Source organism: Aptenodytes patagonicus, chromosome 14 (assembly GCF_965638725.1).
Source record: "Aptenodytes patagonicus chromosome 14, bAptPat1.pri.cur, whole genome shotgun sequence".
NCBI lineage: Eukaryota > Metazoa > Chordata > Aves > Sphenisciformes > Spheniscidae > Aptenodytes > Aptenodytes patagonicus.
Genome location: NC_134962.1, coordinates 3,443,579 through 3,467,830, shown reverse-complemented (window position 1 = coordinate 3,467,830; position 24,252 = coordinate 3,443,579). Strand labels below are relative to the sequence as shown.

Below are 24,252 nucleotides of genomic sequence, written 5' to 3'. Positions count from 1 at the left end.
GTGGGTGGAGGAACCCAGTGACATCCAGGCTTTATGGCACAGACAGGTCGCAGGGTGGGTTTTCTGTTCTCTCAAGGTTTATATGGTTGCTCGGATCACGATGTGTTCTTGTAGGGCCAGCGAGGGGGGCTTGAAACCAGCAAGTGTCTGTTTTGGGTTTGCTGCGGTATCTCTGGAGGGTTGGAGGGATAGGGAGGTCTTTCCCAAGGAACTTCCCCGGCCTGAAGGAGGGCCAGGCATAGCTGCTCTTCTCAAATTGCTGCCTTCGTCACCTAAGGCCCAAGGCTCTTCCCCAAGCTCATCTGTGCATCTCCAGAAGATAATTACAGCCCTGACATGTCTGTTTTGAGGACTGGTGCTGCTCATAACGCTCTGGGTTCAGGGGCTGCGTTTTACGCTGTGGGGCTGGGTATCTGCCTCGTGCTGATCCAACTGAGCTGGGTCTGTAAAGTGCGTTTTCTAGAAACTGTATTTCCTCCTGGTGTTTGTCTTGATGTATTTAAAAGACCACATTTCATGAATTGCAGGGTCTTCCAGGCACCCTTCCCGATGGCGGTGGGGACCTTCAGGTAGGTTTTTCTTTATGTAGCGTGAAAATATTGTTTGGTTTAATCCTTGATGTGACTTTTGGGTGATCCAAAATGTGGCATGCTTGGGTGACTGTCAAATCTTTTAACATGCACCGTTCAGACCTGCAGACATGGGTCTAAACTGCCGTATTGCAGAATGCATAAGTGTCGCGTGTGTATTTACAAGACTGAAATATTCTTTCAAGGAGGTAGATAAGCTAGTGCTGATTTTTTCCTCGATCTTTGCTTTCCAGTTTGCTTTCCAAAATGCAGGTTGTGCATACATTCTTCATTTACAAAACAACTTCAGCATTTGGTAAATGACAACAGCTTTTCATGCATCTGTTTCCAATCCTGCTTTGCAAGAGAAAAGGTCGTGCGTGTTGCACTGTTTATTTCCACGGATGGTGGCACTGGGTTCCTATGGGCATATGCTTTGTTTAGACCTACTTCCTTATGAGAAAGTCTTGATTCCTGCCTTTCAAGGGAATGAAAGGAGTGTTAAGTCCATGAACGATGGAAGTGACATTTCCAGATTTCACAGCTGTTGTTGTGACAGCGTCTTTGGTTTTCTAATTGGCGTGCCCCAAAAAAGCTCAGAGTCAGTTTAGACTGCCTTATGGCAAGTCACGTGGAAGTTAGTAGAAAATGATGCTATTTCTGCAGTTTTAATTTAAGTTACCCTGTGGAATATACTAGAAAATTAAATTGCTGCTACAGAGGTGTAGCCTGAGGTTTTATTAAAAGAAAAAAAAATAAAAATGAAAGAAAAGCTGCAGAAGAAAGTCTCCTTCCCTATTTATAGTTTTTAGAGTATGGCCTTTTAAGCCCCATTAAATTTCCATGCACGTTCTGATTTGTTCCCAGTCAAACTAGAGTTCCCACCAGGGGCTCACCCACCCCTAGACACCTGCAGATACCAGCTTATTGATATTTGGGTTAATTTGTTATAGGTCCCCTTCTGATAAACTCTAATGCTTGTCCTTGTTTCAGTTAGGTGAGTTGTCTAATGGAAATCAATAGGGGTCAATGAATGCATAGAATTAAATATGTTCCTAATGATTGACAAGATACCCATTCAGCTTCACCGGGGAACTGTGGTTCTCCACTATTTTGGACTGTGGACCACTGTCAGCCTTCAGAATTTTTCACAGTCCATTGCAGGCATGCTCCAAGTGAAGCAGACCATTCATAAATCATTTTGTGGGTTACTGGGGGCCCGAGGACCTCTTTAGCACCTCCTGCCATAGGGAAACGCCGGTGAATACATTATGGTATGAACGAATTAGATTTAGTAGGTTTAGAGCCAAAACCCACATGACCTTTTATCTTCTCCCTAGTAATGAAACCAGCTTCCCTGGATGCGCTGTGTGTACTTGGCAAACCAAAGAGTGTTTCTGTTTCTTGCAGTGCCCTGCTCTGTGCCCACCGGGTCCTCCGGGTCCCCCAGGAATGCCAGGGTTCAAGGTAAGAAAAACACCACCTGCAGATACAAGGGTCTGTCTCCCAAAATAAATACCCCCATGAACCCCTGGCATTAAACTGTTTTATATACAGCACACGTCCCCTGTAGGCTGCACACCTCTCCAAACCAGCCATGCATTTGCCTGGGTTTACGCTGTCGAAACAGAAGACCCCTGATACAGCCAAATATGAGACAAGAGGAGGATGAAGGACCTCATCCTGCCCCCTACATGCTGTTCCCGCACTCGTAGCAATAGCTGCTCTGCCACTGAACTCAGTCCTGCAAAGGGTGTAAGCATCCTCCCTTCACCTTCAGCCAGGGGCTTTGCGTCCTTCAAGTAACTGCCTGCGCTTACGGGCACGTTGCTTTGTGGCTTCGTCCCTTGCAGGATTGCAACCTTTGTCGGATGGAAGATTTAATTACTGATTTTGCCTATGGCCATTTATTCCTACAAATGAAATTTAACCCTTTGCATAGGGTGAGCAGAAAGGTTAAAACACCATGCAAGCCTTGCGAGGTGCAACTGATGAACAGGAGCGAGCAGAGCGCAGCGGTTCAGAGCTGCCTCAGGAACGATGTGCTGCCTTTTCAGACTTCAGAGAGATGTAAAAATCTCCCTGTACACACAGATACACACGTTTTACTGTAGCAAAACATAACTTACACGACTAAATACAATTTAGTTGTCATTTTCTACCCAGTGTAGCACCAGGCAGCTTTCTGTTTATATTGTTTGATTCTGGTACACAAATTTTAGGTTGCAACCCTCAGTAAATCTCACTCCGCAGTTAAACATCTCCTTCTGTCCCCTCTATGATTCACACGAATTCTGTGCAGTAGGTTACACTCCAGCAGTGAGCTGAAGTAATAAGTTACTCGAGGTTTTTTTTTAGCAGGATTTAGCAGAGGTTGGCAATGGGTGGAACATCTCCTGGGAAATGCTCTCAATTCCTCTTGAACTGACCTTTTGCAGGTCCGTTTGATCTCTGAGCTGAGTCATAAATATCGTTAGAAATACACAGTGTTTAGGGTATAACTATTCAAAATTCCTAACTTATGAAATGCAAAAACCTGTGAAGGTCTCCAATTATGATGCAAATGATGCACAGGACCTTTTGCGTGGTGAGGAATAACATCTGCCACGGCTGAAATTAGTCTGGGTCTCTCCCACAATAATAGGAAGGGAGCCAAAAAGCAAACTGAATCTGAGTTTATATAAAAGATTTCAGTGGGACGTGGATTTCTTTGCAAGCTGGATGATGCAAACATTAAAGATGACTTAAACAAAAAGGGAGGTTAAAGATCCAGAATGGGGTTTTCAGAAGCGGCTCAGCCCCATTTTCAGAAGTGATGGGAACTGAGTTCTGGTCCCTGACCTGTGATTGAGAATTGCATCGGGAGACCTGTAGCCTGGTCTCACTGCAAGGCACTCTTGAAAACCAAATCTGGGCATTTCCTGAAACTGTAGATGAATTCTGACACAATGATACCTAATACAGGAATGGTGCATGGCTAATTAACCCCAGAAGTGACCTCCATTCACACAGCTACAGCACAAGTGTAGATTATTTTCCCAGTAAGTTGTTTGTGTTGTGTGGGTTTAGGTCTTACAGTTATCTCACGAAATTTAAATTTTGAAACAAGACTGTACTGGAATGTGAATAATTGGAGCTCTTATTTCTAGGGACACACCGGTCACAAAGGAGAACCTGGTGAAATAGGAAAAGAAGGAGAAAAGGTAAACTTCAATTTAAGGGGGGTAGGGGAGGATTTTTCTCTTTAAAAGCACCGTAACAAATAGTTTCTTCAAGAAGACAGGGAGAAATGAGGCAGTTGGCTGAACAAGGAGAAGTTACTATGACTGAAGTGCATTGGCTTCCGTTGCTCTGCATGTCTGACTGTGTGCTAATACTTCAAGAAAATTCCTCTTCCCAATAATCATAATGTTAAGATCAGTTCGATAAGTTAACTCCTCTTGTTTCACGTGCAGGGATGTCAGCTCAGGAAAAAAGTCCTGCATTAATCACTCGGGTAAATTCCTGACTGATGAAGTGTTCTTGCACGTAGAAGAAGTTGCCTATAAAGTAGAAGCAAATTCTGAAGCATAAATCTGAGTGGGAGGGAGCTCAAGGAGAAATAAGATGGGAGGGTCCCTGGCCTCGGGTTGGCAGGCTCGTGCTGTCTCGCCCTTTGTCTAATTATTTTTTCTCTCCCAGGGCAACCCTGGCCCTCCCGGTCCTCCGGGCATTCCCGGCAGCGTTGGCCTGCAGGTAACACCTCCTCTTCAGACCGGTTCCCGTGACCTTTTTACTGTGAAACTCAATGGTGCCATCAATCATTTTGTGTTACACAAACAGCTCTTGCCTCTGCATAATAACAGATGTAGAAGTTGATGCTGGTAAAAAAAACCAAATCACGCTGGTTTCACTGAGCTTTAATTCAGGTCCTGCTTTTGGTACCTCACCTTGGATGAGACGTCCAAGTGATAGCCACTGTCTTGCTGGTACTCCAGCAGAGCCCTGGACACCTTTTGGGAGGATCTGAGGCTGAGCTCTGGGCTGGCTTGACAGTCTGGCAGGTGGGCTGGGGAGAGCAGGCACTCTGAACGCACGTCTGCACGGGATGTCTCCTCTATCACTTGCTCAGAGGTCGTCACCGAAGGGGAAAATGTCTTGTTTGTGCATCGGAAGGCTGAGCCTTCTGCCGCTCTTCACTGTTTCTTAATGTTTTCTGTGTTGATGAGTTGCTACATCATGCTGTTCTGCCATTTTATGTTTAACAGCGATTGGGTTTTAAGTGATTTGTTTGCTTAATTAGGGCCCAAGAGGACTAAGAGGCCTCCCTGGTCCAATGGGTCCGGCCGGCGACAGAGTAAGAAAAACCTTCTTCTGATTTCCCCCCCCTGCCCCTCCACCACCAGTTTTTCTCTCGCAAGGTCCAGGTGGCATTTGTCCTTACTGAAGACCACTGGGGAACTTGTAAAGATGCAAAGTGCAGGCTCTTTCCTGCACCCCCCCCCAAAGCAGAACAACCTTCCAAAGGCAAGAGGAGCCTACATACATGAGGGATTGACAGGATCAGGCCCAGTGTTGATTTAAGCATTCAGACCAGAAGGACAAAGTTCTGTCCCTGCAGGACTGACAATGCTAAAGAATCTTGCAAAAAACCTGAGAAATGTTTCATGAACATTTCACTTTCCGTTCTGTCTCTTTACAAGAAAAAGCTAAAGAAACACTGGTGGACAAAGATTTTCAGGACATGAAAAGTCTGCTCAGTGAGAACAGGGTCAATCTCTAGCTCATCGTGGCTTTGGACTTTTGCCAAGATCCCTTGATCATTGACCTAGAGGCTTGAATGGTTTTGAATTTGATAAAGTCACACATTTATTTAGGAACAAGCGTGTTATCAAGATATTGAGGCCATGAATGATATCAGCGTATCATGGAGATAATGGTGGGGACATCCAGAGTAAAAACCTGCTTGTTCAGAGGGGGATCTTTTGCAAGACTGTATTACAAGCTAGCAAGAACTATGGGGTATCTTTCCAGGGCTTTGTGTGTTTTCTTAAATTGCGGTATAAGGTGGGGATACGGTTACTTCACCCTCTGCCAACCACAGCATTACAATGATGTATTATTCTTTGCAGGGTGACATTGGTTTCAGAGGGCCACCTGGAATCCCAGGACCTCCAGGGAAAGCTGTATGTATCTACTTCTCAGCATCTCTATGGCCCTCCCTTCCACAACCAAAGCCTAAAGTTTATCCCTCCCGCACTAAACTCTTTGCTGCCAGTGAACAGGAGGAGTGTGCTGCCCATCTCCATCAGATTATCCCCTTTGCCTTTTTCCCTCCAGTTAAAGCAATGTTATTTCACCTGACCCAGATCTCGTGATGTCTTTCCCGCAGTCATGCCCCGTGCCAGAATAAGTTCACCACATTTCCATTGCTCTCTCTTCTTCACTGCTCTTCCCTGAGCATCGGCTGCTGTGAGCAAGCACTTGAGAGGGGTTAATCTGTGTTGTTCTTGGGAAGGAGAGTTTTGGGGAAGAATCAGTAGGTGCTATCCTGAGCTTACATCCTTTGAGCCTGGTCTATTCCCGAGTGCCCACAGCTCACAAGGACTTTTGCTACAAGCAGAAATAGTTGTGTATCAAAGATGCAGTCCTCATCCTTCTGCAGAGCTCTGGGGTGAAGTGTAGGAGAACACAGAACCTGCACGCTTACCTGTGGGCAGACCCCCGTACCCTCCTTACTGTGCCCAAATATGAGACCAGAGCTGCATCTGCAGCATTATGGCCTCTCTAAGAGCATTTTCCACTGGCCTGTCTCTCCTTAGTCTGGATAATGTGACATCCACTTTACAGCAGACACCTTCGCCTGTCTACGTCAGCCAACACACCACAATCTGCATTGACCCCGAGGCAGTACCACCCTCTGGGGAGCCCTCCCTAGTCTTTGCAATTATAGAAGAAATTCATCTGAACTAAAATAAAATTAGGTGTTTACTGTCCTCCAAACATTTAATTACGCCAAGCAGGACAGTAAATATTAAAGTTTTTCTCCTACTCTGTTTCTGATTAAAGAAAATGCTTCATTAAATGAAGGGGAAGATGGTCTCTGCCCCGATGGATTGTTGGCAAAGTCCCTGCTGCCGTTCGTCTGTGTCAGGAATTACCGAGTGTAACTGAGAAAGTCCAGCCGAGCTCTTAGGGGAATGTGCACGCTCACGCCTCTGCTAACGCCAGCCAACAGCACAAAAAAACCTTCATCATTTACACCCCTGAAGCATTAGTCTTTGTCACTGTGTGATGAAGATGCTTAATGGCTTTTCCTCCTCTGTCACAGGGAGACCAAGGAAACAAAGGACCTCAAGGATTCAGGGGGCCCAAAGGCGATACTGTAAGTGGAGGAAAACACCCGTCTGCTCAAATTTTGGATGTGGCATTCAAAGGAGTCTGTTTGACAGGCTTGTCCCCACCTTGGTTTATTTGGGAGGGAGGTGAACAGGATGAAAGTATTCGTCTCAAAAATGAGATGTTTAAAGCTTATTAAAGATGCCTAAGTAATAAGATGCCTAAGTGCTTCTTACAGCCTAGAGCACAGGGATCAGATCTTGCATCTCCATCCCTTGAAATGATCAAGAATTTTCCCAGATGCTGCAGCCAGCGTTAGATCAGCTTTCTGGTGTGTCCTAAAAGAGCCCCCATACCTATATGAACAGGACAGGAGCCAGCACAGACTGAATGAAATGTCCCCACAGAGTTTGAGTATTATTTTTGTTGACTGATTGTTCTTAAGGGTTGTGTCCTGGATAACGCAGGATTTATTGTTGATTTCTAGGGTAGACCTGGACCAAAAGGAAACCCAGGGGCTCGTGGACTCATAGGAGAACCTGTAAGTCAATTAAATAGGATGCAGGTCTCACTGTTGTCTTGCTTGCAGATGATGAGATAAAACGCGACAGGAAAAAACTTGCATCTTACAGTCTTTGCTATCAAACTTCTGCTCTGTGGGTCTCTGTAACCTTCAATGTAATCCCAGTTGGACTAAACCCTAGTTGTACTGCTGTTAATGAAAAATCTCCCTGTACAACTGGAGCTGGACCCATTGCCAAAAGGTTCTTTGATGTGAATGTATTTTGCAAACCGCAGAGTCTCCTCATAACCTTAACCTGCGTTGTGCACGGTTGCAGGGCATGCCTGGCAAGGATGGACGGGATGGAGCTCCTGGACTCGATGGTGAGAAGGTTTGTAAAGTCCTACTTAAACACCGCAGGAAAGATTTCTGTTAGTGTCCCATGTGTGTTGCAAAGCTGCTGATGCTTGTCAAGAAAGAGCATGGCTGGAAAGCCTTTGCTTCCAAAGAGTTCTCCGATAGCATAATTAGTGAAGAAAAGTGAAGCTACTTCTATTAATTAATCCTATAGGAAATTCCCTAAAGAAAGAAGATGCACATATGGGCCGTGCACATATGATCTAAACTCAGCTGTGTCCTTATACTTAGTGGTTCCTTTTGGCTGACTCCAGGCCTTCAGAGATGCCTTTTCAGAGCTGTCGACAGACGCATCCGTTTATTTTAATTGCCTGTAGACAAAGTGCTGTCAGGTACTAGTTGCCTGGTTTTTGAACGGTGATCCCACAGGAACATGGACCGCGTGCTGCCAAGGAAGGCTGGGAGCTGCAAGGGGACTAGGGAGACACCTGGGAGCTCTGGGCACCCCGTTTCTGGTGGGTGCCCACCTCCTGTAGGCACAACAGGCTCTGGGTCCCGCGCGTGTAGGGAGGGAGAAGATTACAAATACCTGTTTGGGAATGTGTCCCCTACCTGTGTCAGACCATTTTTCAGTAGCAGAGGGTCTCTCCTAACCTCTCGGTATCCACAGGGTGATGCAGCTCCCATGGGTGCTCCTGGAGAGAAGGGGCCGAACGGACTCCCTGTGAGTATGGCAGCAGGACCCGTCACCTTCGGGGCGGTACAGCAGCTTGGCCTGGGTACAGAGATCATTCCTGGGGAGGGGGGGGGGTTCATTTTGTGCGTTGTCTCACAGGGGGCCCCATTTAAGCCAAAAGGAAACGCACTTTTCCCACCATACAAACAGGGGAGCAGTGTACAAGACAGAATGGAAAACATCTGGAGTAGCACCAAATACTAATAGAGTAATACCCTGGCTTTTGGCCACTCTGGCTCCGTTTAAAATTTAAATTTGAGAGGGATTTTCTCTTTCACATCCCAGTGACGTGCATCCCTTATGCAGGGAGGAAAGTTCTGGGATACAAATGACCGTAATTCAACAATAGCCTGAGCTCTGTTCCTGGCTTACTAGTGTTCATTGGCAAAATGTTTCATCTTTCCAGTCTTCCAACTATTTAAATAGAGGTAAAGTATTCCTTTCTTCCTGTCTTACAGAATGTTTTGAACATCCCTGGAGAGAGGTTTCTGCTGTGTAAAATGTTGCTGCTGCTGTTCTATTTGTGTATTCCTCCTCTTTGCTCTAATTGTCAAGGATTAGCATACGTAGAGCTGCTAGTGCAGTGAACAAGGGGGAAATTGAAGCCATAATTTTCATGGTGAAAGCTGCAGAAATGCAAATCCTCCATTGCTTCAAGCAAACATTGCTCCTTGTATGTCAAAGCAGACCAGAATAACAAATTAACTCCACTTCTTCCGACGTTGCTTTAATTTATTTATTTTTTTTTTTTTCCCCAGGGACTGCCTGGAAGAGCAGGTAGTAAAGGCTCAAAGGGTGAACCAGTAAGTGAATCTCTCTAATGATGGGTTCTGGTGCGGAAGCTACTAAACTTGTCACGGCAAGGCTTTTCAGCTTTTGGGGACTGGTGCCCACAAGTAGACCCTGGGAGGACTTACCCCGAAGTGATGGTGTCAGTGTTCCTCCCAGGGCGGGGTTCCCCTGGCAGCGCGGAGCAGGCATTAGGTGCAACAACTGAGATGGCCCTGCTCTTGCTGAGACAGCTCTTGCACCTGGTCCAGCGAAGACATAGCAGATACACAGGAGAGTCGTCAGTAGTTTAGTAAACCTCAGAAGGAAGCATTGCCCCTTTTGTCGAAGTCCCAAGAGCAGGCTTCATCTTTGGGAATCAAAAGGCTGAGCATCTGCAAGCAGGAGCAGGATTATCTCATCGTTCCTTTTGGAGACTTCACCCCCACCTCAGGAGGAGAGCTTCCATGGAGCTTTAGATTGGCACCTACGTGTGAGATAAAAGAAAATCTCAGACAGACCAAAGCAGTCTAGCACAAAGCTGTTCTGGAAAGCGTCTTTTTTTCCGTCCCTCCCCTTCATTTCTGGATTGCCCCCCCTGCACCTGCATCATTATTCTTGTTAATCCTCATGCATGAGATAGCACTGCAGGAAGACGCTTCTCCTTGCATCAAGGTGACGCAGAAATGGATGAAATGGGGTGTCCTGAGCACGCCTCCAAAAGAGCATCCCTGTCTCATTCAGTCCGAGATGGGATACGGTGGCACTGCCCTGAGGCTGGCAGCCCTCCCTAGTCACTGGGCCCAGGACAGGACGTACAGCTCATCTGTTCTTTAAATGTCCATTTTTCAGAGTTTTCTCTTCTTGGTCTTAAAACTGTAAAAGTTTAAAGCTGTTTTTATTTCCTGACCCAGGTTTTAACTCCCTCCTCTGTTTGTTGCTCTAGGTAGGCCAGAAACGACCCTCTGAAGTTATGCCCTAACCGAGTGTTTGCTTTCTCCTCTGCAGGGCAGCCCTGGAGAGATGGGAGAGGCAGGTCCCTCTGGAGAGCCAGGCATCCCTGTACGTATCCCCATCATTTACACTTAGCATGAGCTCTGCCGGCTGTTTTAAACCAAGCTGCGAAGCTGGCGCCCGTGTGCTGCTTCCCCGCACAAATAGAGCTTTTAGGAATGCGACAGGTGCTGTGCTGCCTGCAAGGCATGCAAGCCCACCGTGATGAACGCTCCCAGGCGGCCCCACGCTTGCGTGGAGCTACCCAGCGAGCGTGATGCGAGCCGAGCAGGTGGGCACCTCCGTGCACAGATACTGTGCTGCAGCGGAGGTCAAAGCCCACCGAGGCAGGCGGTGTGACGGCAGCGGGGCAGGGAGTTTGGGATCGAAATAGCCTGGGATCCAGGAATACATTCCAGCTCTGCGGTGGATCGGGAAGGGTGGATTCGTGGTTCCTAAATGGCATGGCTGACTTTGGTGTTCTTGCCAGGGCGATGTTGGTATTCCTGGTGAGAGAGGTCTGCTGGGACCCAGAGGAGCAACTGTAAGTACAACGCTGCTTGTAAATCAAATTGATACCAAAATCGAGTTCAGTACCTGGGAATTACTCTTTGGATAAAATAAAAGGCCACATTCTCTCTTGGTATTGTCTCTGGGGAGTTTTGGCAGCAGAGGAATTACTCCCCCGTAAGTGGGTCAGATCCTGCTCTCACTGACAGCTCTGTGGAAATGCGAAGTGATTCATCCCGTTTTGTTTGGCAAAGAAAGCTGCAGTTGTCCAAGAGGTTTGTGGAGCTGCTACAGTCACACAGGAGAGACTGGACAGTCAGCAATTCCCCGATTAGGCAGCAGTAATAAGGTTCAGCTTGTGCTGAATGTGCGTCATTAATGAAGCAAAACTCCTGTTAAGCTATTGCAACGTACATTGCCAGCAGCACGTGAAACATGAAATCCTTCCCATTCCTGTATCGCTTTCCTTGGAGCAGTAGAGGTTCACCGCAAAACCTGAAGCCGTACAAAGCAGCAAAACTGGAAAAGCCTGCACGCTGTCACGGTGAATGACAGGGGCTTGAAAAGTGTTAAAAAGTCTGTAGACCTGTTGGGAATCTCTTGCCTTTCTTGCACATAGTTGCATGCTTTTCCCGACTGCTTGAAAATGCCCCGAAGTTCACAACCGTACGGTGGGTGCAACACCAGAACAGTTTTCGGGTGGGGATTCCCTTCACACATTTCCTTCTCCCACCTAGTACTGCAGCAGCATTATCTCGCTGGGAGCTCGTAGGTGCGAGCCCCCAGGAAACAAAACCCCATACGCAGCTCTAGCAGTTTTCACTTTTACTCTTGTGAACTGACAACTTTTTGAAACTTCTGGGTGAGAAACCACTGAGGTCCTCAATGGAGCATCTTGTTCCTGCTTTCGTTGCATTCCCTGCATCGTCTCAGAGCCTGAGAAAGCTGCAGGAGTTGCAATGCAAACCTGAAAATAACTGCATGGCTGCCTGTTGCGTTCCTGCTGAACAGCAGAGATAATAAATGATACCAGGATGATAAAAACCTGATTTTGGTCACACTACTAAAAATGCTAGGATACCTTTTATTTTGTCACTCTCCAGCTAGAGCTGCCATTGTGGTTGGACCTGACCTTCCAGTGGTTTTGTTGGGCTTTTTTTCTTTTCTTTTTTCCCCCCCTCTTGATCTCAGTTTGAAATCCAGAAGCCTACAGCAAGTCTAACGTGATTTCTGGTGTGTGCCACTTGGAAGAAATTGAACTGTATGATTTATTGCTTGTGAGCAGCTGCTCTTTAAACTTCCAAGGAGAGGGAAATCAGCCTTAGAAATAATGTTTACTTTTATGTCTGCAATTTTTCATCAAAATAGCTGGCCCCACAAAAGGTATCGTGTCATTATAGCTAAAAATCAAATGCAGTAGAGCTAATTGCATTGGTGCAGACTTCTGCCGTGGATGCAATAGCAGATGAACCCGCGTTTATTTCTAATCTGGGTTTCTGATTTCTGATTTGTGTTGTTAGAGTCCTAATTTATATGAAATGTAGTTCAGCCTGGGCTATTCTAAGAGAGTTGCAGGATTCATCTACTGTTGAGACTGTTTGGCTCAAAACAATTTGACTTTATTTATCATAGCACACCACGGGTTTCTTCCCATTCGGAGGCTGTCAGGTTCTCTCAGGTCCCACCACTTTCAAAGGCACCAGCACAGCAGCGTCATTTTTGGTGCAATTTAATGTAACTTTCCTAGAGCTCTGTATTCGTAACTCTCAAAGTTCCTCGCTGAATTACAAGCAGAAAACAGAAGTGGAAACAGTAACCACAAGAATACCCGAGTTCTCTAGCTTTTTGAAGATGCTGCTGCTCTGTTTCAGCAGATGGGCTCCTTCTTCTGGGCAGACCCTGGTTTCTGCACAAGGTTACGGCCATGCTGATCTTGAGAGCCAGGCAGGGGTAAGGGCGACTGGTTTAGATCGTACCTTGAGTCACGCATCTCACGAGGATTTCCTCTTCGTGATGACCAGAAAAAGTTATGAGAGACAGTGGATTTTCAGATACCAGGGAGAATTTGTAGGGCTAACACTTAGGGAAAAGATACAGATGCCATTTTAAGGCAGGTTAAACGCTGGTTTCTTGGGTACGTTGGACAGTCCGTGCTGACTGATCTTCTGCCTGCAGCGGCCAGTTTGAAGTTTATTTGTGTCCCTTAACGCTACGCCCAGCAGAGATGGCTGTAAAGGAGACAAAGCTGAAGTCCACCTTGTGACAGAAGTTTGCCTAAGGCATCTATTTCAAGAAGACACTTTACAAAATGGGATTTAGATGCCTAAATTACTTCGGGGGTTTTTTGCCCGAGATCTTTATCGCATATGTGATTTTTCTCAGTGGAAAGCAATAGAGAGTCCTAATGGTAATGTTCATGTTCTGTCTAGTGAGCCGGGCTCTTAAAAGCATCTGCACTAACAGCATGAGACTGCCTTTTTCTATATTGCAGGTACAAAGTGTGTCAAAGCAAGTGGATGCAATTGCCATTTTTCATGTAGTGAAAAAACAGTAGTTTCTTGTAGAACTGGATCAATTAAAAGCATAATATTGGGATAGCAAATCCCCTTTAATGTATATTGTTTATGCTCTATCATGCTACCACTTTGCTGTCATTGATCTTTACTATTCCTGAGTATGGTATGTCATTAAGCATTAATATCTACAAATAAGCATTAATATATATACAAATAAGCACTTTTGCTAATAACAACAATATTAATAAAGCTCAGTAACCACCAAGCACCGCTTTACAGCGGCTCATCAGGTTCATCAGCAATGCCACTGGGCAAAGTGTTCTGCAGTACAGACCTGCATGCTCGCTCTCTGTTAGACGTGAGCCAATTTAATTACACAAGTGACTTACCTGGCCCTGAATTTTCTCCTTACCGAAGCTTATCTTTCTCTTTTCAGGGCCCACTTGGTCTTCAAGGCCCGATGGGAGCCCCCGGTGTCAGAGGTTTCCAGGTCGGTATGCTGACAAGGGTAACGTAATGTGCACCGTGTTTTGGCAGGTCACTGTTTTCTGCAAACCTCTAGCAAGACAGTTGCATGATGGCAACAAGCGATAGGAAGAAACGCCTTTCCCTTTGCCAGAACCAGTCTGACACCTTTATTAACACAGTACGATAGAAAGAGGACAAGGCCAGATAAGCTGCCTGCTGGAACAATTTCTACTTAGTGTTTGTTTGCGAAAGAAGGGTTTGAGTTTGAACTACGTAAAGACGCCTTAATTTCTCCTCGATCTGGACGCTCCCAGCCTGCGCGTCTTCAGTGAACCCCTCCCTTCTGCTGCACTGGGGACGCTCATATTTCTTCCTCCCCTCTCCAAAGGAGTGTTCACAACCGCTCTCCATTCCCCAGTGAAACTGGCTGAAAACCAGTGTAGGGTGCTACCTTCTGGGACCGTCACTCGATCGGGAGCCACAGATGTGATTTTATTAGCGGAAGACCTGGGCCAGCCAAAGGCTGGAGCACTTTGGCAGTGTGGCTGACCTCAGGTGTGAAACGTGGTGGGGCAGAAGTTGGAATCAGCTGTACCGACCAACGTGAGTGGTACCAGCAGTCAGCATGCGGTCCCTAGGTCCTGGGGGGAAAAGGAGAGAGGAAATCGTAAGACAAATGACCTTTCTGAACATCTTATGGAGACTGGTGAACTTTGGGGATGTGAAGATACGCAGGGTTTCCTGACACTTTAAGCTGTAGCTCTTTCTTTCTTGTTTTCCGAACAGGGTCCCAAAGGTGCCAGTGGGGAGCCTGGCCTTCCTGGTCCTACTGGAATTCGTGGAGAGCTAGGTGACAGGGTAAGGAGACGAGTATTAGTCTGTAACTAATTCCTGTTTGGGAGGTGTGAAATTAGAGCGTAGTGGGGCCCCCCCAACACGGTGTAGCTGATGTCACCCCAGCAAACACAAGCAGGCTTGGTAGAAGGTGGGTACGTTGGGTGTCGCAGTCCATCCTCTGTGGCTGCTGCGTGCCCAAGACGGACCCTACAGCAGGTAGCAGGATTCGTGCAACCTCTCTCTTTTCTGTTCCTGTCCTTGTTTCTGCTTCAGTTCAGAAACTCACGCTGTTTTTAGATAGGATGGATTGTTTAAAAGAGACTTTGGGATCCTATCCTAGCCAAAATAGACGATTGTTAGGGTTTTTTCCCTGCTCTGTATGCTGATTTCACCAAAGCCTTGCTCCCCATGAGCCCAGGAGAGCTGATTCGCGCATTGCTGTTATTCAGATGCTTGATTAGGGTTTCTGGATTTTCTTAAATTACAGTTTGCTCAGTGATTTTCTTTCTGAACAGCAACACACCTGGGCCCCACACCTTGGAATAAATGCAACTTTTTATTTAAATGAATTCATTCTCATTTAAAAGAAGCCAGCAGGGTAAAGTGAACGATATTTGTTCAGGGCTTGCAGGAGAACAGTAGCCATGTGTTCGCCGGCTCCCTCAACTCCAGCTTTAAGGTGAAGTTTCTGTGTAAGCGATCGCAGCGGCACCACGGGGGTTTCACAATGGCTCTTCTGTGCCAGCTCCAGGCAGGTTTAAAAAAGCCTCTTGGAGGGACTGCGAGCCTGGAAGTGTGAAACAGGAGGGTTATTGTGGAGCCGTGGGGTCCTGACTGCATTCAGGGCTTCGCTGCGGTGAGAAGATGTATGTTCAGAGTGGAAGAGGCCCCTGCACAGAGCAGCCTGGTATCCAGAGAGCTGCTCCGAGCAGAGGGAGAGGAAATTTTATACTTACAGCAAAAAAAAAAAAACTAACCAAACCCCAAAAAACTAGGTTTTATTTCTGGCTCTGGAGCTAAGTGTAGTTACTCTTAAGACGTAATTGTTGGTTGTTTCTTAACACCCCAGCTCGTTAAGAGCTTTCCCCAGGAAAGCATGCTGTAGCAGGTTTGGATAACTCTGGAGACTTTCCACCTCCACGTATGCGGCTGGTACTCGGAGTAACTTCCATCTGCCCACCCAGTCCCTCCGGTGTCGGTGACAGCCACCTGTGCCCACAGTCCTCCTCCGTGCGGGCAGCAACGAGGGCTGTGCCAGCCATCGGCACTGCCAATTTCCACGCTTATTACTGGGCACGAGATTTGGGCTGGGAAGGCCCTAAAACCTCAGAACCGCGTCTTTATAGCTTAAACAAGCAGCCTTTGCTGCTGAGGGTGATGGCATCTGCTGGGGGGTGGACGAAGAGCGCAGCAGATACTGCCCTGGGTTTGCTTTACCGACGACCCAGCCTGCTGGTCCTGACATGTATAAAGAGGAGAACTGCAAATACAGGATCAACACAATTCCACCGTCCCAGCTGCAGCTAACCCATCACGCTCTCTTGAAATCAATTGTGGCTTTTTTCCTTTGGGGGGGAAAAAAATAAAAATCAAATCCTGCAAGCCTGAGTTAACAGGTACTGATACGCTTTTTCACAGTCCTTGGATTGACTGTGGCCAGGAATATAAACCAGCATATCCGTAAGTGTATTTTCTGGCATGAAAAGCACAAGAGGTCTAGTGCGTTTGACTGTAAGATGTAAAGTAGCATTGAGATGATATATAAACCATCTTGTTGGAGTGGGATATTGGGGAGGGGAAGGATTTGACTGTTACTGCTGACTGAGGTAGCAATAGGCAAATATTCTTCCTAAGGATTTTTATTATGATCAAATTCCTGAGGATTCTGGGTGCCGGCAGCCACCTGGGGCAATGTCTCTCTCAGCTCCATGCTGGCATCACCAGATGCTTGGCCAAAAATGTTGATTGTGTTTAACTGATAGGGTGACACAAACGTGAGGGCGGCCGGTGGACGTGGAGCTGGTGGTCCTAAAGTCCTGTCACTTGTTCCTGCTGCTAGGAATTACTACTGCTGTAAATTACAGTTTTGAATCAAAATCTTTTGGGCTAAGCTTTTCTTTAAGGGAGTGTTCCTCGTAGGGCACGGTCTTTGGTGACTAAGCTGTGTTTTATTGCCATAAACTTTCATGGAGCTTGGGAGTCTGAAGTCGGAGGTATAAATCTAGATGATAATGTTCAGAAAAGAATATACCGCCTTTGCCATCGGCAAACGTAAAATGGGAGTTATAAATAGCTGTAGCCATTCTTGCATTTCCACATTCCATTGTCTGTTTTGCTGAGAATTATTTTTTCTTTAATAGAAATCCCCCCTTTTTTAACTTATTCAGTGCTTGCCTTGAGCAAAATGGCATGCCCTTGTTCTATATGTTTGTCCTCCTCCAAGATTCTGTTCTGCTGAGCCATCTCCAGATCTACTTATTAAAACAAGATCACTTTGCAGATGCCAGATTGATGAATGTGCTGTAGAAATCCTGTTAGAAGGGTAAAATGGTTGAATTTCCCATGTAGATTTTGCAGTAGAGAAAAAGATCTGGGGTTCTCCTGAACTCCCGGTTGGCTCTGCTGTATGGACCCAAAATCACGGATAGGGCTGGAAATGTCTCATGTCCTCTCTGTGAATGCCAGGTAGATAAAGTTGGAAGGATATTTCAAGTTGCCTGAATTATTCCTAGGGTGATAATCAGTTCATCATCTGAATGTATTTTATTCCTGTGGCCGTGTTGTTCTGTGAATCTCAAAGTCAGGAGCACCTAACTCTAAATCCCCAGGAAAACTGACAGTCTAATAAAGCCTTGAAAAGCCATCCTGACTTTTTGCCCTTGTGGTACAAAAATGTTCTTGTCCATTTTATACCATGAGTAACTTCAGCCTCCTTCTCACATCTTCAGGTGTGAAAGGCAGAGATCAATCACCCACCAGTCTCATCCTGGACCTCGTCATTTCATTTCTGAATTTGTAAAATTGCTGTTTTGGTCACGATAGTGAGATGGCAATAATGAAAAGCAGAAGGGCAGAAGCAAAACAGAGTTCCTGCCCCTGGGATGGATGTGAAAGATGACTTTTGTGAAACGGGTTTTAAAGACTAGGATTAAAAGCACGGTATTCATTTTAGTTTTATTTAGGAAATTGAGGAGGATGGTATGAAAAAGGCCAGTGTAGGTAACCTATGCCAGGCAGGTGGGGAGCAGTGCATCGCCGAGCCGCGTCCAAAAAGTCTCTCTGGTCTGGTTGGATGAGGACTTGGTGGGCAGAAGACCACCAGGCCTGAGCTGGGAGGTCCTGCCTGGTCTGGCAGTTGCTCTGCGCTGTCGCTGGCATGGCAAGAGGCCTGAGAAACTGTCCTACAGCACAAGCCGGTGACTGTAGAGGGTGCTGCGAAGCTAGCAAGGACGCTTAAAATCTCTTCTTATTTCTAAGAAGTATGAATGAGATTTGGACCCTCCTACCTGGCAGTTGGGAGACGAATTCCCAACCCCTTGCTGAGTGAGCGAATGTCTGACCGCACCAGGGAGTCACAGGAAAGTAACAGTTTGAGCTCATTTGCCTTCTTTCTTTTACTTATTCTCAGGGTCCTACTGGTGTTCCTGGTCCCAAAGGTAACCAGGTAAGTGATAACTTTCACGCTGTAGCCAGCAGAGGCATTTAGTCCATACTTTAGGCGCAGCCTTTGACAGCACAAACTGCTTTTCCTCCCTCAAGCGAAAATATTCTGGAGCGGGCACCAACAAAACCCTCTTTGGTCCCGTTTTTCCTGTGTTGGCGAAAGAGATATAGTCTGTTCTAATGGAGACACAAGAAAATGCTGTGATAAAAATGCTAGGCTCTTGCTGTGTATTTTGTAACCACGAGGCATGCCGTATATGAGCTCCTCACATCGTATTCCTCCCGAGTTAAGTTTAGAAGCGCAGCTTTTCACTGAACTTCATGTGCCTGATGAAGAGGATTTGTCCTAGCCTCAAAGCTGGGCACGCGAATAGGCTAATTTAATCTTTTACTTTTTGCTGCTTAACTTCCATAGTTGGATTAATCTCAGCGATGAGCTTTTGAGCCAGTTTTCATCAAATATATGACTTTCATTAATACATGAGACTGTTTTTGCAGAAGACGAGTGCTTTTCCAGCAAGCGTCGCTTGTTTTCTTTACCAGTGTCAGTGCGGTCTCTGTTTTGTTGCTAAGGGAAAGACCAACCTAATCTCCGTTTGTCTTAAAATAACTTCCTCTCTAAAGCCATAGAGTCACCATAACAATGTTCATTATCTGCTCTAATTGCCGTGTAATAAGCCAGCTCTGCCGCAGAGCATTTGGCGTGGGGAGCGCTGCCCGTGCGGCCGGTGGCAGCAGATTGCAGCAGATTGCAGCGATTCGCGTCGCCCCCCGCGACGCTCGAATTGCACACGCTGCTGTTGGCTTGATGGAGGCGATCAGCCCATTGATGCCGCTTGTCACGGCTGGTGAAGCTTTAGCCACTCTTACGTTACGGTCCCCAGACAGGGCGGAGAGGGATGGGCCTCACCAAGTGATGGATCACTTCTGTTTGAGGGTGGGATGAAGCCGTTCTGCAGATGGCTCTTTCTGCTAGAGGACACAGTTACGCTGGACACCGAACGTTTAGCCGTCGTTGCAAACCCACGTTTTCTGTGAGACCCAGAGCTGGGGAACCTGAAGTTTAGATTCCCTGTACGAGGAACGCCAGTGCCAGCCTGTGGATGTCTTTCATGGCCACCCCTTCAGGGCTCTCATCTCTATGAATTCAGCCTTTCATCCAAGTACCAGCTTGTTGCAAAGGGCACCTAGTCCTTGTGCAAGCTGCCTTGCACCACGAGTGCCATTGTCAGCAGGGGAACAGCTGCTGTAGAGCTCAGCTTTGGGAAGAGAGAACTTCCTCTTGCTGGAGCAGCTGTATAAGCTGCTAAGTGCCCCCATCTCCCTTAGGAGCTGAGGTTGTCCAGGTCTCAGAGTGAGCCTTATTGTCAATAATCTTTGTGCTCCAATAGGTGCAGTGCTAATTCTGGTGTATCACTTTCAGGGCATTGCTGGAGCAGATGGCCTCCCAGGTGACAAAGGAGAACTGGTAGGTGTCCTTAAATTTAGTAGAATTGACTCCTCAAATAACAGACGGGTCTAGAGAACCATGTATCGAGAACTGATATGGTCAGTCAGAATTAACTGTCCAAGAGCTCCAACCCTGCTGGCTGCGAAAAGGAGAAGGCAACCCAAGCCTTTCTGCCACCGTATTCAGGTGGCACCAGCTCTCCTCTTGTCTTCAGGAAGCACCGGATAGCCAGTGTGGCCTTTGCAGAGCTGTGGCGTATCAGCACTCTTGTCGTTGTGCTACTCGGAGCGGTGGACGCTGCTCTGTCCACGGGGCGTTTGGTCCATCTCAAGAAGTAGCCAGGTTGCCTGGACCTGCGTTCACCATTGGTACCCGGGGCAAGTCTTGGCGTCAGAGTCCTCTCCCTGTTGTGCCAGGGCTGAATCTGGTCTCCAGCACCCTGCTATCACTCCTGGCCCCTTTGCTAGAAAAGCCCATTAGGTGCCGTGTACATGTCATTGCGGCTTCCCGGAGCTCGGGAGATTTGACTTTAGATGCGCATTTTCTGAACGGATCATTCTTTCTGATTTCCCTTTTCTTTCTAACAGGGTCCCTTTGGTCCCCCCGGCCAAAAAGGAGAGGTATGTGTCAGCCATTGCAGGCTCGTGCCCTGAAAGGTTTGGGAGTAAACATGCTTATCGCATCTTTTGATGATGTATCTCCATAAACTATGTCCTGGCGTTGATTCCTAGAAGCGTGTTTTTGTCACGGCCACGCCGTAAAATCTATGAAAATGACAATTTTCTGTGGCATTCAAAACATTCAAATGTGTGTGAGCATTTTGCTGCAGCATGGACTTCTACTATCATGACCTATATATGTAAAAGCACCCAAACGATGTAAGAAATGTACTTGGTCAGCCAGATCAGTTAGGGAAACCTGAAGAAAGGCTTAACTAATCCCCGTGAGAAAAGAACGGACCATGTCTTCTGTTTTAAGTGGGGTTGGTTTCTCTTTTTTCTTCTTCTTCATTACAGCCAGGAAAAAGAGGAGAACTTGGTCCAAAAGGTGTCCAAGGACCTAACGGGACAGCTGGAGTACCAGGGATCCCAGGACATCCAGGGCCCATGGGCCATCAGGGGGAGCAAGGCGTTCCTGGCATCACGGGAAAACCTGGGCCTCCTGTAAGTATTACCCGCTTCTGGGGCGCGGTCAAGGCGTCTCTGAAGTGAATAAATGGATCGTGGATTTTGGATGCATGTTCAAAAAATAAGGTCCTGCATTTGAGCGGGCAACAGTAGGTCACTGTCCATGCAAGCTAACAGTCTTGCAGCAAGAGTTCACCAGTGCAAAAAGATGAAGAATTTGCAGGCTTCAGAATGACAGTCGCCCAGAATGCATGCCTTGGAGAACTGATTTTCTCTCACAGTGATACACGGACGGATTATCTGCGTCCATTGGGACGGGCTGTAAGTCACTGTTCTCATTACAAAAGTGAGTTAGAAGTTGGTCATTTAAAAATACAACTCCTATTCACGACTTCAAATGTTAGACCTCTGTCTTGGTCCAGAGCTCGTTTCATCATTCAGGAAAGGCCAAATAAGCCCCAGATTAAATATCTGGCCTAACATTAAAATTAATCTCTGCCAGTAGTATGACAGAGCTTCTGAACTGAAGCCGTCATCTTTTGAAGGGGGGAAAAAACCCACTCCTCTTCAGTGCTTCTTACTGAGCTGCTGGAAGTGTGTTTCGTGTCCTGAAGCTTCTGTCAGGGATGATTATTGATAATGTGGTTTGTATAAGGACAGATTCTTCTGTTAATTGCAGGGCAAAGAGGCCAGTGAACAACATATAAGAGAACTCTGTGGGGAAATGATAAATGGTGAGTATTGCTGAGAGAAAACTGACTGTAATTACCGTATTTAGCTGAAGATGAGTAGATCCTGAACATGAGATGGCTCCTGAGATTTGTTATTTTTCTGTCTTAATAAGAAAAAAAATGTTGACCTTTAACGTAAGGAAATTGTTCAGGAGGTCACCTTGTTGTCTGGGATGTCTTTCACTTTTCGAAGGTTAGTATTTTTAAACGATTCATCATGGCAACATACAAAGCGTGCTGAAAGCAGCTTTGACACAAGTACCGCACACGCACGCTGGCGGGCACTGGCTGGTAAGTGTCTGCCCCAACCTGCGCCATTCTGAACCCCGGCTCCCACCTCCTCTCCCCGCCGCGGCACACCCCATCTCCCCGGAGCAGGGCTCCGGGCAGGGGCCAGCTCCCGGGGAAGTCGTCGTCTTTCTTTCAAGTTACTGTTCTGCATTTAGAGGTTGTGTTCGCCATTTGGGATGAAGTTAAACTCTGAAAGCTTGTTTCAGAAAACTTGTTTTAAGTGTAATTTTCTAGAATACTTGACATCTTTTAAAGTGGTTTAGGAAACGGGAAGTATCAATGGCTTAAAAACCTGCAGATTTCTGACCAAAATCTCCCTCTGTGGAGATTTAAGAAAATAAAAAGCCACAGATGAGCTGGGAGGACAGATGCAATGTTTAGTTTCCTTCTGACAGAAGCAGTAAGTGTGTAGGAGTGGCCGGGAGCAGGATCTGCCCAAGCACGCAGCTCTGCTTTACTGTCAGACACGCAGTTTTCAGCTGCTCGCTCCGTTAAGCACACTTGGCGGCAGACGACAAACAGCCAAGCAAAGAGTGGAAATGTTGGACATGCAGTTTTCAATTGTTCCTTTCAGATCAAATTGCCCAGTTAGCTGCTAATCTGAGAAAGCCCTTGTCTCCTGGAATGACGGGTCGTCCTGGCCCAGCTGGTCCCCCAGGTCCTCCGGGAGCAACGGGAAGTGTTGGGCACCCTGGTCCTCGCGGTCCCCCTGGATACAGAGGGCCAACAGGAGAACTTGGTGATCCTGGTCCCAGAGGTAAGCGAGACTAAACCAACCAGCTTCTCTTTTATGCCCACTGAAATAAATTGCAAACTTGTACTAATTTCAGCAGTGGAGGAGAAAAGATCAGGCCTTGGGCAGCCGATGGAGTTCTAGAGGGCAGTTCTGCATCGTTAGGGATGCAGTGTAAGCAGAGACCCTAGCAGCGTCCTGAGGGTTTTGAGTTTCTTGGTCTTTCCCCTTCCTCGTCCTTGGATCCAGCTGCAGTACACAACTCACTGTTGAAATTGTCTATTTACGATTAAAGGTGACACTGGCGAAAAGGGAGATAAAGGACCTGTTGGTCAAGGTATCGATGGGCCTGACGGCGATCAAGGACTTCAAGGTAAGGCTGTGCAAATCGTTTAATAAACCGCGACTAAAGTAAAGGCTTAAGAGGGACAGCTCTGCATATTGGTGGCCGTACGTTACCATCACTTTGTCCCTGTAATCGTTACAGCAGGGTGGTTTTCCTGTGGGCACAGCAGGTGCAGTTTGAACAGCAGAACTTAATTAGCACATCCCCTCTTCACACCACTCCTGCCGCGTCCTAAATGTTTTGGAGTATGTTTTTGAGAAGAGGCTGCTGGGACAGCCAGACTCTTCATTTGTTCTTGGTTTCTTCCACTAACGGCTGTGAAAGGCCAGGAGCTTTTATAGATTGGGAAGTCAGAACCCTTCTGAACTACTCCCACGTGGTTGCTGTTTTCAGAGGTGCTTCATATGCAGTAACTAACTAGTTAATTAACAAGTAGTGTATCAGTTCATTTAAAGGTGTGTAACAACAACTGTGAGGTGCCGGCTCCAGACTAAGGCAAAAGGATCGTGCCTGCTGCCCATCTCCCGATGGACACGTGTCTTTTTGATGCTCTGCTTAAAGAATGCCCGCAGTGAAAGCTACAGCCCGGGCTGCCAGCTATAGTCCTCCAAAATTCAGTCCATGTTTCTGGATGAAACGAGAGAAATCGGGGACCATATTTAATTCTACCAGAAACAAACATAGCTTCCTAGTGTAATGATTTTGAGAGAGCGGTGTTATTGCTCTGTACCTGGTTATAAACCCAGTTCCTGAAGTCATGAATCCTTTATCAGAGGATTCAAAGATTAATTTATGCAAATTAATGAATATCTATTAGAAACTCAGAAGACTATTCTTTATTTTGCTCGCCTATTAAAGCAGCTTTTCTAATTGTGATTACATCTGCACAATGACTAAGTTACAGGCACCAAAAGCAGGCTCTGCATCCATATAACTTCATAAAACCAGAATATTTATACCCAGTTGTCTTAGATTCTTCCATAAAATAATTGCATTAATCCATAAATCTTTTCTTTTCCAAAGCGTGTAAAAAGAGGCTATGTTTAACATATTAGATATTGAGAGCATTTGTCCTGCTCGTGAAACGTGAGGAGATCAACAGCAGATGCAACTCATCGCTTACATGAATAGAAAGAATCAGGCACCGTCTCTCTGTCACAATTAAGACAGGAATGCAGGTTTATAGACCACCTGATATAGCTGTCCCCCAGGGAGACAGGATCGTATTTTACAGTATTTATTCAGTAGCTTGCCCTTACAGAAATTAGTGTTCCGTAAATTATGTTTGGCATCTGAAGGAAAAGAGAAATAAAAAAAATAATAGCTTGAGTTTACCC

General features: G+C 46.4%; 1 protein-coding gene across 1 annotated transcript in view; it reads left to right on the top strand.

Moving 5' to 3' along the window:
* COL9A3 (collagen type IX alpha 3 chain) overlaps window positions 1–24,252 on the top strand; it is a 39,624-nt gene that overhangs the window by 14,486 nt on the left and 886 nt on the right. The window contains 22 exon segments of the mRNA XM_076352142.1: window positions 528–569; window positions 1,980–2,036; window positions 3,719–3,772; window positions 4,251–4,304; window positions 4,852–4,905; window positions 5,681–5,734; window positions 6,880–6,933; window positions 7,375–7,428; window positions 7,727–7,780; window positions 8,417–8,470; window positions 9,241–9,285; window positions 10,259–10,312; window positions 10,734–10,787; window positions 13,706–13,759; window positions 14,524–14,595; window positions 18,203–18,238; window positions 19,661–19,705; window positions 20,275–20,307; window positions 20,704–20,850; window positions 21,494–21,548; window positions 22,411–22,593; window positions 22,865–22,942. Of these exon segments, the coding sequence (XP_076208257.1) occupies window positions 528–569; window positions 1,980–2,036; window positions 3,719–3,772; window positions 4,251–4,304; window positions 4,852–4,905; window positions 5,681–5,734; window positions 6,880–6,933; window positions 7,375–7,428; window positions 7,727–7,780; window positions 8,417–8,470; window positions 9,241–9,285; window positions 10,259–10,312; window positions 10,734–10,787; window positions 13,706–13,759; window positions 14,524–14,595; window positions 18,203–18,238; window positions 19,661–19,705; window positions 20,275–20,307; window positions 20,704–20,850; window positions 21,494–21,548; window positions 22,411–22,593; window positions 22,865–22,942 (1,387 nt within the window).